Here is a 12526-nt window from a genome sequence, read left to right as displayed (position 1 = left end):
AACATGTAAATTGAGAGTCCCGGGAGGGAGAGACAGGCCGGACGAATGCATAAATATGCTCGCCGAGTGTGACAGACAACATTCGGCCACGGTAAATTAGACGTGGAATTAAATCTACACACGCGCAACGGTTGCCAGCGACTGCTGCCGGGCGTCTTGCCGGATCTCGGAACGATTCCTGCTGTTCCACAGGGTCCAAACCCGCGATCCGACTTTATGTTGATTTCTGGGAGATGTTTGGACAAAGCCCTTCACCCAAAGGCTCTTGCGTATGAATATAGCAATCTGGGGGTGCTAGATTATTTTGCAGATTGGAAAATAATAATAATAATATTTATTTATTTATTTTTCCGCAGCCACTCTGGGCAGCTTCCAACAAAACACTAAAATACAATAACCTATTAAACATTAAAAGCTTCTCTAAAATTGGTTTAGCAGCGCAAATCTGAGAATGGGGCAGTTATAAGGATGGAGGGAAATAAGAATTGGGTTCAAAGCAGCATTTCTGCCCAGGAAAGTGTGCAGAATCTTTTTTGACCTGCGTCTTTTTCGATCATTTTGTTTCCTCCCCCGGACATATGGCCGTTTTATACCCCGCAGCAAGTGGCTGATTCTCTGTACCACTTGGCTTAAACCATTTTGATTTTGATTTAAGGTGTTTCAGCTAACAGTCGAATGCTGTTTGAGCCCTCTGCCTCAGTGCCGTTCCTGCACTTACATAGTCGACAAATTAAATGCATTTTTATAAAATTATTTTGTTTAATAAAATTTGCACACTGGTGGGTTGCTTAAGAAAAAAACCGTCAAAGCGCTTTAGAGTAAGCAAAAACAGTAAGACAAGGAGAAAAAATACAACAGTATTTTAAATATTTTCCTGTAGGACTAATTGCACACATTAACAGTCGTCAACTGGTTGACCATACCCATTGAGTCAATCCCCCATCTCCTAAAACCCCACCCCACCCTCCCACTATATATATAGGTCTGGTGACTTCTGTTTCAGTGTATCTGAAGAAGTGTGCATGCACACGAAAGCTTAGACCCAGAACAAACTTAGTTGGTCTCTAAGGTGCTACTGGACAATTTTTTAAATTTTATTTATTTATTTCGACTGCATCAGACCAACACGGCTCCTGCAATTCATTTCAACAGTATTTTAAAACATCCTGAAGTTAAAATACAAAAACTGATTAGCATTAGATGGTTGAGTGTGAGACTCTTAATCTCAAGGTCATGGGTTTGAGCCCCATGTTGGGCAAAAGATTCTTGTGTGTCAGGGGGTTGGACTAGATGACCCTCATGGTCCCTTTCAACTCTAAAATTCTGTGATTCTATACTTCAGCTTTCTAAGCATGTAAAGGGGCGAGAAAGAACCACCCTGCACCCAGTCATCTTCATGGAATGGTCCTGAATATTGCATAATAAAAAATTATATATAATTACCGTATTTTTCGCCCTATAGGACGCACTTTTTCCCCTCCAAAAATGAAGGGGAAATGTGTGTGCGTCCTATGGGGCGAATGCAGGCTTTCGCTGAAGCCTGGAGAGTGAGAGGGGAGAGCCCCAGCGCCAGCCCCACAAGGTCGGGGGACAGAGGGAGGCGGAACGCCGCCATCCCGCTGTCTCCCGAAGTGGTTTGGAGACTGACGGCGGGGAGACCCCGCCGCCAGCCCCGCAAGCTCCGGGGACAGTGGGGAGACGCGCTGCGTCCCCCCGGACCTGATCTGAAGGCGGGCGGTGGGGAGAAGAGCGCTTCTCCCCGCTGCCTGCCCCGCAAGCTCCGGGGACAGCTGGGAGGCGCAGCGCGTCTCCCCGCTGTCCCCGGACCTGGTCTGAAGGCGGGCGGCGGGGAGAAGAGCGCTACTCCCCGCTGCCTGCCCCGCAAGCGCCTGGGGGGGGGAATAAAATTTTTTTCCTTTATTTCCCCCCAAAAAAACTTGATGCGTCCTATGGGCCGGTGCGTCCTATGGCGCGAAAAATACGGTATATATATATATATATATATATATATATATATATATATATATATGTTTTTATTGTTAAAATAATTCAGCATTAATACACACATATTGCGAATATACAAGCATACAAACATACATTTCATACAATCCTTAAAAATGTTCAAACATACCTACACTCAATCCCACAGATAATTCCTTTTCCCATCACCATCCACCGCCCCTCACCCCACCTTTGTGTCCGACTTCCAATCTACTCAATTGCAATTTCTTCCCACTTCTTTTACTTTCTTTCACACACCTTTAACCTAATTTCATGCTTCTTTTTCTATTACACATTGTTATCCATCTTGTTTAGTATTCCAGTATTTAAAACGGAACTTGTTTATTCTAATAGGAGTTCTGATTTTTCGATATGGTTTTGCAAGTATCCTTTAAAAAAAATTACATTTTTATCCCAGCAATTTGGCAAGCAGCATTCTTTCTCCGTTTACCTTCATAACAACCCTGTGAGGCAGGTTAAGCCGAGTGCCGGTGACTGCAAATTTGTCTCTGTGCCCCCCTAGAGCGCTGCGACGACTGGGGCGTGGACACCATGAAGCACAAGCCGGTCTACAACGGGGAGCCGGCCAAAATCAAGTGTCCTCTCTTCGAAGCCTTCCTGAAGTACAACTACAGCACCGCCCACTCCGCGGGCCTCACCCTGATCTGGTACTGGATTGGGCGAGGCCAGGACATTGAGGAGCCCATCAATTTCCGCCTCCCCGACAACCACATCAGCAAGGAGAAGGACACCCTCTGGTTCCGCCCTGCTCTGCTCAACGACACCGGGAACTACACCTGCATGCTCAGGTAAGGAAGCCAATAGAGAGGGGGCCATGCTTGGAGGGGGGGTTTTAAGGTTGGAAGAACGAGGGTGTTTGGGTCATCCGATCATCTGTCTTGCCCTTTTCCATGATTGTTTAGAAAATTCTTACAGCCACTTTGTGTTCTGCTTGAGAGGAAATTGTTGTTTAGTCGTGTCCGCCTCTCCGTGACCCCCTGGACCAGAGCACGCCAGGCACTCCTGTCTTCCACTGCCTCCCGCAGTTTGGTCAAACTCATGCTGGTAGCTTCGAGAACACTGTCCCACCATCTCGTCCTCTGTCGTCCCCTTCTCCTTCTGCCCTCCATCTTTCCCAACATCAGGGTCTTTTCCAGAGAGTCTTCTCTTCTCATGAGGTGGCCAAAGTCTTGGAACCTCAGCTTCAGGATCTGTCCTTCCAGTGAGCACTCAGGGCTGATTTCCTTAAGAATGGAGAGGTTTGATCTTCTTGCAGTCCATGGGACTCTCAAGGGTCTCCTCCAGCACCAGAATTCAAAAGCATCAATTCTTTGGCGATCAGCCTTCTTGATGGTCCAGCTCTCACTTCCATTCATCACTACTGGGAAAACCAGAGCTTTAACTATACGGACCTTTGTTGGCAAGGTGATGTCTCTGCTTTTTAAGATGCTGTCTAGGTTTGTCATCGCCTTTCTCCCAAGGAGCAGGCGTCTTTTAATTTTGTGACTGCCTTCACCATCTGCAGTGATCATGGAGCCCAAGAAAGTAAAATCTCTCACTGCCTCCATTTCTTCCCCTTCTGTTTGCCAGGAGGTGATGGGCCCAGATGGGAGGAATAGTGGCAGATATAAATATGAAGAAGCAAACAAATATTTATTGGTTTGTTTAGCTTGCAGATTACTTTGTATTTCAAGGAATCTCCACGCTGTTTACAAATCTCAGTAAATACACACACACACACACACACACACACACACAGAGTATATATACATATGTATCTGTACGTGTATATATATGTGTGTGTTTGTGCATATATATATATATATATATATATATATATATGTATACTGTATGTGATAATAAGAGTACAAATTCCACATTCAGTACAGCTGCTGCTGCAAATAATCATAACTATACATTTTTAGCAACTTAATTGCAGTGATAAATCTCTGGGGGGAAAAATGCACATAAAATAAGCGAAAGCAAATTGCATGCAGGAGAAAAGTACATCAAGGTAGAATGCCAGGATAAAATATAATTATAATATAGGTCTAAAAAGAAAATTGCCAACAGAAAGAAAGCTCTCATGAGTCAAATTGGGAATTCACGAATTATTCTTTCAACCACCTTCTGTCTTTGCACCCACCACACCCCACGGGTTGGACCAAATGACCCTTTGGATCTCTTCCAATGCTACAGTTTTTTAAAATTCTATCTCATCACTGCATCCTCTCAGTTATCACTTCAATAAAACATTAAAATGTTCAACAGTTACATGCAAGAAAGATATTCGGGTGACCGGTGAGTCCTTTTGTATTTTGAGTGTGAACCTTCCCTCTTAACCTTGTGGTCGAAACCTTGAAATCTATTTTTTCTCCTTTCCATGCAGAAACACCACCTACTGCAGCAAAGTCGCTTTCCCGCTGGAAGTCGTTGACAAAGACCCCGGTTCCTGCGTCAGCCAGGCCATCAGGCCGGAAGAAGTCCTCATGTACCTGGACTACACGAACAAGAACCTCACCTGCCCGGATGTGGAAGGGTTTTATCCAGCTGGGACCAAGCCAAAGGTCTGGTGGTATATGGTAAGCTCTGAAGCCCGGGGCTGGAGGCTTCATTTTGCAGAGGGTTTTGATTGTATGCATTTGCAAGTTTGTGAAGCTCTGCACAAGCGAATTGGCAAGGCAGCTGCAGCAATTGCTCGCTTCTGCAAAAGGGTCTGGGAGAATGTGATGCTAACATCCAATACCAAGATGAAGGTCTATCAGGCCTGCACGTTGAGCACGCTGGTTTATGGAAGTGAGTCATGGGCAACTCACAGCTTCCAGGAGTGACGCCGCAATGCCTTCCACATGGACTGTGTCACGAGGATTTTGGGAATCTGATGGCAGAGCAGAATTCCAAACAAACATTCCCAGCATGTTTGCACTTCTGTCTCAGTGACGTCTAGGTAAGGTAAAGGTAAAGGACCCCTGGATGGTTAAGTCCAGTCAAAGGCGACTATGGGGTTGCAGCGCTCATCTCGCTTTATTGGCCGAGGGAGCCAGCGTTTGCCCACAGACACCTTTCTGGGTCATGTGACCAGCAGGACTAAACCGCTTCTGGCGCAACAGGACACCGTGATGGAAACCAGAGTGCACAGAAACGCCGTCTACCTTCCCGCCATAGTGGTACCTATTTATCTACCTGCACTGGTGTGCTTTTGAACTGCTGGGTTGGCAGGAGCTGGGACAGAGCAGCGGGAGCTCACCCCGTTGCAGGGATTCGAACCGCCGACCTTCTGATCGGCAAGCCCAAAAGGCTCAGTGGTTTAGACCACAGCACCACCTGTGTCCCTACACAGCGACGTCTCGCTGACTTGATCACGTCCACAGAATGGAAGTTGGCAAAATCCTCAAGGACATCCTCTGTGGGGAGCTGGCTCCAGGCACCAGACCCGTTGGCGGACGAAACATGCCCACAAACATGACCTGAAGGTTGGAAGCATCAACCTGCCAGGTGGGAATTCTCTGGCAGACAATCACAGTGCATGGAGACAGACAGTCGGGTTGTTCCTCTGCAGCAGTGAGCAGAGGAGGAATGTCTATTGGGAGGAGCACAGAGAGAAGAAACGTCCTCTGCATCAGCATAACTGCATGTCTTCTGCCCCAGCTGCAACAAAACATGTCTCTCCTATATCGGTCTCTACAGCCACAGCAGACGCTGCAGTTTGCCAGCGGTTTGACTTCACTTCTTCATTGCCTCTCGAGACAGATGCCAACTCACAATCATAGGCAATTGAAGCCGTGCTCAAGTTACTTGTGATGTTGCTGGGCTGTTCACAGTCCTGCTAAAAGCCATGTTTCAGTTTTGCTCTTCATCAGTGGTTCCCAAACCGTTTTTGGCCGCTGCCCCCTTGGTTACATAAACTCATTCCCAGAGCCCCTGACCCTGTAAGAATCATAGAATTCTTATAGTGCTGGCAGGGACCACAAGAGTCATATAGTTCAACTCCCTGCAAGGCCAGAATCCTTTAGCCCAGTGTGGGATTCGAATCCACAACCCTGAGATTGAGTCTCATGCTCAATGGATTGAGCATTTTTCAGAACAGTAGTTTTCACGACCCACTAGGGAAGATAGTAACCCAACAAAACTCAAAGCAGTAACAATGAATTGCACATTTGTTCAAAATCCAATTAAAACTATTTCCTCTAAGTGAATGAACAAAATTGAGGGCCTTGATCCTGTGATCCCAGGCGTTTACTAATAATTGGATATCTTGTGACAACTCGGAATCATACATACAAACATGTGTGACCCAAGGAAATTGATTTGAAAGTGATAAGATAAATGCAAAGCGAGGAATGTGTTTCGCTCCAGGCTGGTCAGTTGCAAGTAAGCCATTCATGCACTTGGAAGGGGCCACACCCCCTTTGTCCCCCAGCAGTTCTGCGAGGCAAGAAGCAGGTGATGTGCTTTTCTCCCCCTGCTACTTCCAGAGACACCCCCACTTTGTATCCTATTTTAGGGGCTCTCTAATGACCTTTGTGGATCACAAAATACATTCCAGGTTTTGCAATCCACTCTGGAGTTTGGGAGGGGTTCAAAACTGCATGCAATTCTGCAGTTCCCTTATCTATTCCAAAACGGCCCTTGTCTGTAGCTCATCGAGTAGCAGAAGTGGATTAAAGCATGAAAAAAAGAGCAGGAAAAAATATTCTTAAATGTGGATTAGGTGCAGAAGCCACTTATGTTTCAGAATTCTGCAGGTGGAATTTTGTTAGATGCAGTTTTGAATCCCGGCAAATTGAGAGCTTTGCTCATCCTTCGCTCTGTGGGTCGGCTTCTGAGGGGAGGGCATTCTCCCCACCCCCACCCCCACCCCCGCCACCTCCCTGAGACCAAGCACTCTTCACACTCAGATGCCCTCTCTGTGGAAATGCAATTCATGGCTCCAGCAGCGGAGCTGGAAGACTCCTGTCCCTTTGATCAATACCCCTTTTCTTCTGGGCTAAGAGCAATCGCCTTTATTTGGCTGCAGAATCTGGTCCATTAAAATTCAGATCCCGACTGTCAATTAGCAAAATGAAACCGAACCCTCTCTGGAAATAATTTTTTTGCAGATGGTAGATTGCCCGTCCCCGCTAATAAGACTTCGTAAGAAATGGTATATTGCCACTGTCTCCCCTTGCCATGTGGAGGTGGACGTGATCTGGAAAGGGGCCACAGAGGAATAATTGCTGCAAAATTGTGGATTGCCAAACTTCTGTGATCGGGAAGATGGTTCACCTGAGCTATTCCCTTCCTCCCTTCTTGACTCCCTTCAAAGGAACCATAAAAAGAGGTATGCACATGAAGGAAGTGGCTTAGCTCAGCTGCCAAACTCAGAAGCCTCGGATTTTTACCGCACAGCAACTCTGTTTCTGCCTCCCTGCCATCGTGCCATTTGAGAATATGTTGGGCACCTTGACAATTGACGCTTTCTCTTCTCTAGTCTCTTAACGCTAGAACTCCTGGACATGCAATGAAGCTGAATCTCAGAAGATTCAGGGCAGATGAAAGAAAATCCTTCACAGAGTGTGCAGTTAAACTGTGGAACTCCATCCTGCAGGAACGCAGTGTTGACGACCAACAATAATGGTTTTGAAAGAGGATTTGACAAATTTGTGGATGAGTCTAATGTTATTGAAGCCTACTGGCCCTGATGGATTTGTTCTGCCTCCACAGGTCTTCACAGTTCTCTGAATTTTGCAATGCAGTGCTCCAACCAGAAATATATTTTAAAAGATTTTTGTTGGGGGGGGGGGGAGGGTGTGTATGCAAAATTATATGGAAGTGCATGTATGCCAAAATGCATTATACTGCTTGACAAAAAAAACCCCACATGTTTAGAGCAATGTCCACTAAAACTTTAGTAAGGTCTTTTATTTTTTTCTAATTGCAAAAAAAATTGCAACGTGAAGATGTGAAGAACGGAATCTAAGACTGGAAGAAGAGGGATGAAAATAGATTCCTGTCCATCCCTATGTGCAGTGAAAAACCCACATGTGTGATTCTCACATCTGGTGATTCCCATCTGGAGTTGCAGATTAATTTTAGCATGTTCCTTTTCCTGTTCTTGCTCATTTCAGAAGGCGGAGAGAAATTCTCAGGAAATCACAATTACAGAGTATGCAAAGAACATAGCAAGCATGAGAACATAAGAAGAGTCCTGCTGGATCAGGCCCATGGCCCAACTAGTCCCAGTCTTGCTGTGTCTGAATTGTTGGTTGTAGTTTAGTCATTTAGTCGTGTCCGACTCTTCATGACCCCATGGACCAGAGCACGCCAGGCACTCCTGTCTTCCACTGCCTCCCGCAGTTTGGTCAAACATCTGGTTGGGTAACATCAGGAAAGGATGCTGAACTAGATGGACCATTGGCCTGATCTGTCACACTCTTCTTATATTCTTAGTTTTCGTAGTTTTGGTGGCAAAATGTTACAAATGGGGATGACAGCTTCTGAAATCGTGAGTTTCTGGCTAGGGGCTGCCCGGTGTTGAGCGAGTGCTGCTTCTGGGATGTCCATCTTGTGTGCTTAGCAGATGTGCCTTTTCTGCATGCAGTGAATGTGTGTATCCCCGTTTCCTGCAGAACTGCAAACTCATGGATAATTTCAACGAGCGCTACCCCAGCGGCGTCAACCTGACCTTTGGCTTCGTCCGCGAGGCGTACCAGGCGGACTACACCTGTGTCGTGAGCTACAAGGAGAACGGCCGGGTTTTCAACCTCACACGGACTTTGAGGGTCAAGGTGGTAGGTAAGGAGAATCGAGGGACAAGGGGAGCCACGACATCAACTGAGCTATTATTGATGTGCATCTGGTTTCTAGCTCATAAAGCCCTGGACGGCTCAGGCCCAAGCTATCACATTTCCCCATATGAACCTGCCTGGGCTCTGAGATCTTCGGGGGGAGCCCCTTCTCTCAGCCCTGCCACCCTCACAGGGATGCTTGGTGAGAACATGGTGAGAGGGCCTTCTTGGTGGTGGCTGCTCCCAGGCAACTTTGGAACTCCCTGCCTAGGGAAGCTAATAATAATAATTTATTTATTTATTTATTTATACCTCGCCCATCTGGCTGGGTTTCTCCAGCCACTCTGGGTGGCTTCCAATGGAATATTAAAATACAATAACCTATTAAACATTAAAAGCTTCCCTAAACAGGGCTGCCTTCAGATGTCTTCTAAAAATCCGGTAGTTCTTTTTCTCTTTGACATCTGGTGGGAGGGCATTCCACAGGCCGGGCGCCACTACCGAGAAGGCCCTCTGCCTGGTTCCCTGCAACTTGGCTTCTCACAGCGAGGGAACTGCCAGAAGGCCCTGGCACAGGACCTCAGTTAGGCTGGTTCCCTCCTTGCTGTCCTCCCTTCTGACAGGCCTTTGGGAACTGACTCGTTTTGTCCCCTACCCATCCCATAGCTAAACCTAGATTGTAAATTCCTCAGGCTAGGGACCCCCCCCCCCCAGATCAAGGGAAGTCCTAGTCCCGCTCTATTCTGCCTTGGTCAGGCCACACCCGGAGTCCAGTGTCCAGTTCTGGTTGCCACAATGTAAGAAGGATGTTGAGAAGCTGGAATGCGTGCAAAGGAGGGCAACCAAGATGATAAAGAGTCTGGAAACCAAGCCTGATGAGGAATGGTTGAAGGAGCTGGGTATGTTTCACCTGGAGAAGAGGAGACACACAGGAGATATAGCTAAAGAACTCTCCCATGGAAGATAGAGCAAGGTTGTTTTCTCCTGCTCTGGAGGGGAGGCCTCGAACCCATGGCTTCAGGTTAAAAGAAAGGAGAGTCCGGCTAAACATTGGGAAGAACTTTCTGGTGGTAATAGCTGGTTGGCAATTGTACAAACTCCCTCAGGAAGTTGTGGACTCTCATTCACTGGAGGTTTTTAAGCAGAGGTGGGATGGCGATGTGTCAGGGACTCTTTCGTTGTGATTCCTGCATTGCAGGGGGCTGGTCTAGATGGGTCCCTTTCAGCTCTATAATTCTGTGATTCTAAAGCAACGGACCCAGTGATACCTCTATCCGAATAAATACTGTCACTGGCAAGAACAAAGAAGAGGTGTTGTGGTTGCTCTGAGATTTCTTGTAAGAGCCACGGGAGGTTCTTTCAGGGCACCTCGAAAATGGCTTTTGGAAAAACAAGATGAAAGCAGAAAGCATCGCTTAAAAAAAAAGTTTCCTAAGAAAATAACCCACATTTTGAGCAGCTGGGGTGGGATTTTTGTCCTGGTGTCCTCTCTTGGAAGAACCTTCTCCCTCCACCGCTGCCCCCTGAGCTCAAGAGCGCTTTGCTCTGTGCAGCTGCCTGTCAGGAGGAGAGCAGGCTTGTCAAAACCATGTCATTACAAATATCTGCTTCATCCAAGCCCTGAAGCATGACAGGGTGCTTAAAAACACCTGCGCTTTGCAGAGGTTGCAATTTTTGGAGAGTGAGCTGGGCCAGGTTCGAAAACTTCCATGATAACGGAGGAAAAGCATTATGGGCTATATCTGGTGCGGAACTAACTTCTTCCACCGCCGCAGGAATTTAAGCACTTTCCTCCTGCTTCCCAGATCTGTTCTGGAGGGTTCAGGGAACCCCCAGAAGAGATTTGGGAGGGGGGTGCATGGTGGGGAGAGGAGGGGGGGTTCCCATGCACAACCACAAATCCGTGTGCTGACGAGATAGTTGGATATTTCATAGAATTGTAGAGTTGGAAGGAACCCAAGGGACAGCGGTGGAGCTAGCCGCTCGGCCCCCCAGAGCAGCGCACATGCCGGGCACCCAGGGGGGCGATTGGCGCCCATTGGGGGCGATTGGCGCGATGATTGGCGTCCAGGGGGGCGATCAGTGCGGTGATCAGCGCCCAAAAGGGATTTTGTCACCCCCCTCATGGATGCCACCCGGGACACCCCGCCCCCACCGCCCCCTTCCTATGCCCCTGCCAAGGGACACCTATCGTATTTTTCGTTCCATAAGACGCACGTTTTTCCTCCTAAAAAGTAAGGGGAAATGTCTGTGCATCTTATGGAGCGAATGTGTGGTCCCTGGCAGCGGCGGAGCTGGGGACTTTGGTTCCTGGAGCAGCGGAGGCGTGGCACGTCTCCCGTGCAAGCGTCCTAATGGCGTCGCCCGTGCGAGCATCCCCTGCCCGTGCAAGGGGATGGGGAGAGGAGAGGCGGGGGGAGAGGGCTTTAGAACACTCTTTAGAGTTCCTTGCGTCCGAGGGACTCAGTGACTTGCATGAGAGCAGCCGGGAGCCAGTGCGGAGGGGATCTTTCTCCCTCGCGTGCTCTGTCAAATTGGGCTTTTTTCTTGCTTTCCTCCTCTAAAAACTAGGTGCGTCTTATGGTCAGGTGCGTCTTACGGAGCAAAAAATACGCTAGTTGAACTCCCTGCAGTGCAGGAATCACAGCTGAAGAATCCAACCTCTGCTCAACAGCCTCCACGGAAGGAGAGTCCACCTCCTTCCAAGGGAATCTGTTCCACTGTGGAGCAGTTCTTGCCCTCAGAAAGTTCATTCAGATGTTGCAGGATGCTGAGAGATGTGCTGAGAGATGCCTCAGGCAGTTCTTAAAGGCACACGTGTTTTCTGAGTTGCTTCCTGCCAGAGCCATTCGTGTTGGGCTGATGCCTGAGTGTACCTCAGAGACAGCCCTGAGGCTCGAGGCTGGAGGACCTAGCGATTGTTCCCTTGGGGCACAGAATCCAGCCTTTGCTCCAAGTGGCGTCTTCAAGGTCTGCAGAAACTCAAGATGCACATTTTAATTTTCCCACGAAGAAACCCATGCCAAACAAACTTTCCCCTTCGTTCCATCCCATTCTACGAATCAGGCCCCAAACACTTGAGAGGCTGCCTTCTTCCCTAGGGACCCTCTTGGGTGCTGAGATTGATGGAAGGGGCCCTCTTGGTAGCCCTCAGAGGTTTGGGGTGAAGGTGGCCCAGGGGAGAGGGCTTTCTCTGTGGCAGCCCCAAAGCTGTGGGACTTCCTCTCCACAGTCGCCTTCATTGCATCCAGAAGATGCTGAAGACCTGACTTCTGACCATAGCTGTCAACCGTCCCTTATTTGGCGGGAAAGTCCCTTATCCCAGCGCCGTGTCCCTCTGCTATCCCTTATTGATGATGTCCCTTAAATTTCCCGGGTTTCAAAGGAAGCTGCTCCTCTCCCTCCCTCCCTGCCTGCCGGCCAGGGAGGAGGGAGGCTCCAACTGTGTTGCTTGGCTGCGTTGCTCACCCAATAAGGAGTCTAAGAATGACTGGGGGGTGGAGCTTGCATGCCTTGTGCCGATCAAATCGGCCACGTTGCCTGGGGACTCGCCTTTGCTCAGCGCTTCCCAGCGGAGAGGTGACGGTGGTTTTCCTTGCTGCATCCCCTTTGCCGGGTTCCTGCGCTGTGGGAACCAACGCTTGAGGCTTCGTTTGGCTGCTGGCTGGGCTTTCCGCCTTTGGCTAGGAGGGGCTCAGAAGTTGAACATACCTGTGTTTGGAAAATCCCTTATTTTGGCTGCTGATCCCTTATTTTTG

General features: G+C 48.3%; 2 protein-coding genes and 1 long non-coding RNA gene across 7 annotated transcripts in view; 2 read left to right on the top strand and 1 right to left on the bottom strand.

The window, feature by feature from the left end:
- The window catches only part of CCDC50 (coiled-coil domain containing 50), a 316416-nt gene that overhangs the window by 15453 nt on the left and 288437 nt on the right, over positions 1-12526 (top strand). The window lies entirely within an intron of this gene.
- LOC310762288 overlaps positions 1-12526 on the bottom strand; it is a 155724-nt gene that overhangs the window by 96273 nt on the left and 46925 nt on the right. The gene's annotated exons all lie outside the window — the stretch shown is intronic.
- Positions 1-12526, top strand: part of IL1RAP (interleukin 1 receptor accessory protein) — a 100013-nt gene that overhangs the window by 43781 nt on the left and 43706 nt on the right. For all 5 annotated transcript variants that reach the window (XM_083612823.1, XM_083612824.1, XM_083612825.1 and 2 more), the window contains 3 exons: positions 2525-2810; positions 4391-4583; positions 8610-8775. In XM_083612823.1, coding sequence (XP_083468949.1) covers positions 2525-2810; positions 4391-4583; positions 8610-8775 — 645 coding nt within the window. The remainder of the gene's footprint in view (positions 1-2524; positions 2811-4390; positions 4584-8609; positions 8776-12526) is intronic.

Source organism: Podarcis filfolensis, assembly GCF_964270895.1.
Source record: "Podarcis filfolensis genome assembly, chromosome: 5".
Lineage (NCBI taxonomy): Eukaryota > Metazoa > Chordata > Lepidosauria > Squamata > Lacertidae > Podarcis > Podarcis filfolensis.
The sequence above is the reverse complement of the archived record's forward strand: the minus strand, read 5'-3'. Positions and strand labels throughout refer to the sequence as shown.